Here is a 3,887-nt window from a genome sequence, read left to right as displayed (position 1 = left end):
GTGTGGGGTGACTGGTTTGGGGGGATGGGTGCCTGCAGTGTTGCTGGTTTTTCGGGGGAAAGAGGCCCTGGGATCACCCGATTTGTCCAGCAGCCTGGTGGGACAGGGGTTTGCTGTGGGAGCTGTGTTTATGAGCACTCGGAGGACGCTGGTGGCTGCGGTGAGCTGTATGCCTTGCTGCTGGCACAGACCCCAACCCAGAAACTGGTGGGAGGGGGGTTGGACAGTGTCACTCAAGACGTTTCTGTTCCTTTAGCTTCTACATAAGCAGGCAGCTAATGCAAGAAAATGCTGATAGCCTAATCTCAAGGAGGAGGAAGATGTAAACTAATCGGATCACAGGGTGTGTGTGGAGAGGGCTATGGGGTCAAAGCTGTTGGGATAATTGCCCACTATTCCCTGTAGGTATCCAAACCACTGGGAGTGGCCACTGAAGATGAGGTAAGAACAGATTGATGCATCTCCTTACTGCTTTTCTCATCAACACTGTTTACTGTTTTTCCCCTTACCTGTTATTATTCTTTCCTTTTGACAAGTCTGTTTCTTTCATGCTCCATGGCTCTGCCCGTTTGTCTTCTATGTTATGTTTATAATCCCTCCTCTGTCTTTGGCAGCTGGTTGGAGAGTTCCTGCAAGAGCAGAATGCCCCTTTACTATCCCGTGCACCCCAGACCTTTAAGATGGATGACTTGTTGGCTGAGATGCAAGAGATTGAACAGTCGAGCTTCCGACAGGCCCCTCAGCGAGGTGAGGAGAGCTAGAATTGGTGGAGAGCTGGAAGAGATCTTGGTGTTATGGTTAAGCTCCTAGCAGGGTGGTTCCCATCTATTCAGTACTTGTGAGATTATATCTGGAGGATTGTTTCCAGTTTTGGGCTTCCCAGTACACTGACATACTGGAAAAAATCCAGTGGAGATGAATAAGGTGTTCAGGGACTGGAATACATGGTATAAGAGGAAAAGCTGAGAGAACTGGGTTTCTTCCGCCTGGAGAAGAGGAGCCTAAGGGGCAGGGGGGTTGGAATGTCTGGTTGCTGTCTTCAGCAGCCACGTCCAGGATCTTTGCAGTGATACACAGCAAGAGGACAAGGGACAGTGGACACAACTTGTGGAAAGGGAACTGACTGGCTGTAAGGAAGCATTTCTTCCCTTGGAGGGCGCTTCAGTGCTGGAACAGGTGCCTTTGGAGGCTGAGGAATTGCCAGCCTTGGACAAGTTTAGAAGTTACTTGATGAATGCCCTGAGTAACCTAATCTCTAGCTGTAGCGTTAACCTGCTGTGATGCCTTTGAGGTCTCCAATCCTCACTCTCTTGTTTTTTTGTCTTCTTGTGTAGCTCCAGGTGTGGCAGCCCTGGCATTGTCTGAAAACTGGACCCAGGAATTCTTGGCTGCAGCAGATAGTGCTGGTGATGTCTCTTCAGATTACAATGAGGCTGACTGGTCACAGGAGTTCATTGCTGAAGTGACAGGTGAAGGGTCCCTTTTAGAATTACTGTCAAAATGTTACCCATTCACGTGCCTGTGTACAGTGGAAAGTTACTGAATGTGAAATTGGTAATGCTTTGGGCCCAGCAGTCAGTGTTTACTGTAGCAGCTTTAACAGAGGGGAAAAAAAGCTGCTTTGTGATGGCTTAGCCAAGTTGTTCATAGTGTGGTGTGGAAGCTTTTGTTCAGGTGTAAGGGTCTTTTTTTTTTTTTTTTTTTTTTTTCCTAAAGCAGGCTTTTGTAAAAAAACTGCTTTTTGTAAAAATTAATGATTCAACTGATGCAAATTCTGGTGGTGATCTAGTACTCCTTCTTGCTTACATAGTCCTTAATTCCCTCTCTTAAGGCTAAATTTGCCTTTGGTACAAAGTTAAATGTTTAGTGTGCTTTGGCCAAATGCTTTTTGTCGGTTTCATGGAGGTGGAGGGATGTTGCACAGTTGCAAATGTGCAAAGTGGATGTTTCTGGCCCAAGAGTTAAACTTTCCATTTCAGGCAAGCCAGAGTAGTTTATCTGAAAATCCATCCTGCATTGTGTATGGAGCTGGGGCTGGAATAGAGTCCTGTTACCATCCATTACCTAACCTGGAGTTAGGAGTAAGATTTAAATATATGCTTATTCTCTTATACAGAAGTGGCCACTGTAGAGAACCAGGTAATCTCATTCTTTGGCCTTCACTCTTTATAAACCTGGGAATATAAATCACCACTTACACAGATCTTTGAGAAAGTTGATGAAAATGTAGTGATTTGTAGTCTGTGCTTTTGACAGAGACTTGTAATGCATTTGATTTTTTTTTTTGACCTACATAGTGTTCCACGTGAAGCAGATGAATAAACTGTGAAATTAAAGTAGAAAGTCATAAGGATATTGGCACCAGAGTGGCATCTGTATTAATGCACAGTCTGAACCTAAGGCTTGATTTTTAGATCAGATTAAGCAAAGGCAGAAGAAACAATCATAAACAATTTTTATTTGAAGAGGTCTTCTCTGTATGTTAGCTAACTGTGTGTAAAATGGAGAGAGCAAAATCTGAAGTTAATCTGAGTGATGGTCTTGCCTGTCTTGCTCTTCTCCCCATTCTTCCCTGTGTCCTATGCAGATCCACTGTCTGTGTCCCCTGCCAAGTGGGCAGAAGAATACTTAGAGCAGTCAGAGGAGAAACTGTGGCTTGGGGAATCAGAAGACCAGTCTTTGGCAGATAAATGGTGAGTCTGTCTTCTCAAGACTAGTTATTGCTGCTAGGCACTTGGGCAAGTGAAGTTTGGGTAGGTGACCAAAACCTGCTAGAGCCTGAATGCTTTTGAGTCATTTTACCGAGATTGATGTTCTCGGACCTTTGGTTTCAGAGCAAAGAGGAAACAGTGCTTGGAGACTGGAGTTCTTAAGAGATCCTAGCTTTTCTGTTTTCTAGTTCCAGGAAGATACTATGATCATGTAGGCTAACTTAATGTCATGCCTAATGCAAAGCTCTCTAAAATTATTTCAGCAGTGAGTTCAGGGACTCCTAATCAAACAGAAACTCTTTTCCACAACAGTATTTTTTTTGTTGTTTTGGTTTTTTTAGATTTAGAGATCTCGTATACTAGACTCTACTAGTTGTAAACTTTCATCACTTCATTCTCCCTGTCTGACTAACCACATCTAGCCTTTCCTCTGTATATTTCTAGATTCAGCCTTCCAGACACTATTTTCTGTGTTTTTGTGTGGTAGATTAAAGAACAGTCTACTACTACACATCTTCTCTGTATAGGTACCTGTTGTCTCCAGTCAAGATTTTCAATTAAAGAAGCAAAACACAAGGAACTGGTTTGGACTCCTTAGATCTTTCCTTAAAAGAGATTTTGCATATTTGGGTTCTCCTTCCTCCTGGCTCTTGCCTTTTCTGATACCTTGCTGCAAATATGGACATTCCTGAGTTATTGCCACCAGTTCCAAAGACTTCACCAAGACTGCATGTAGTGGTAACACCTGGAACTGGTCCTGTCCTGCTGTAAGCCAGACAACATATTGAGTTGTGTGCTTGCTATGAGCCCTCAGTCCTCTGTGGAGCTGATGCTTTTCCAAGACAGTGTTCCTCTTCCATGAGCATGACCTACTTTCTTTGTTCCTAGATATATGACCTTGTTTTCAGTAGGGCTAAAACTTGCAGTGTCTGATAGCATGTGAGCTTGACAAGGAATCCAGACTGTTCTGCAGAACTATGCTGTCAGTATAATTGTTTAATTCTGCTACTGTTTGTGTTGGTCACTTGCACAGTTAACCTAGTAGTAATTTTGGATTTTTACAGAAGGGTAAAGGTACTGAATCACTTAAGAGAATCCCAGAGTTGTTAAAGAGAGGTTGTATCCCTCAATACTGTTGTCTGGCCCATTGTGTAGACTGTTGTTAGTGACAGTGTT

General features: G+C 43.5%; 1 protein-coding gene across 1 annotated transcript in view; it reads left to right on the top strand.

The window, feature by feature from the left end:
- Positions 1-405: 405 nt before the first annotated feature.
- The window catches only part of PEX5 (peroxisomal biogenesis factor 5), a gene marked incomplete at its 5' end in the record, with an annotated part of 9,754 nt that continues 6,272 nt past the window's right edge, over positions 406-3,887 (top strand). Inside the window, 4 exons of the mRNA XM_010172549.2 lie at positions 406-441; positions 615-747; positions 1,335-1,469; positions 2,588-2,694. Coding sequence (XP_010170851.1) covers positions 406-441; positions 615-747; positions 1,335-1,469; positions 2,588-2,694 — 411 coding nt within the window. The remainder of the gene's footprint in view (positions 442-614; positions 748-1,334; positions 1,470-2,587; positions 2,695-3,887) is intronic.

This window comes from Antrostomus carolinensis, unplaced genomic scaffold (assembly GCF_000700745.2).
Source record: "Antrostomus carolinensis isolate BGI_N321 unplaced genomic scaffold, ASM70074v2 scaffold7667, whole genome shotgun sequence".
Taxonomy (NCBI): Eukaryota; Metazoa; Chordata; class Aves; order Caprimulgiformes; family Caprimulgidae; genus Antrostomus; species Antrostomus carolinensis.
Note: the sequence above shows the minus strand (reverse complement) of the source record. Positions and strands in the feature narration are given on the sequence as shown.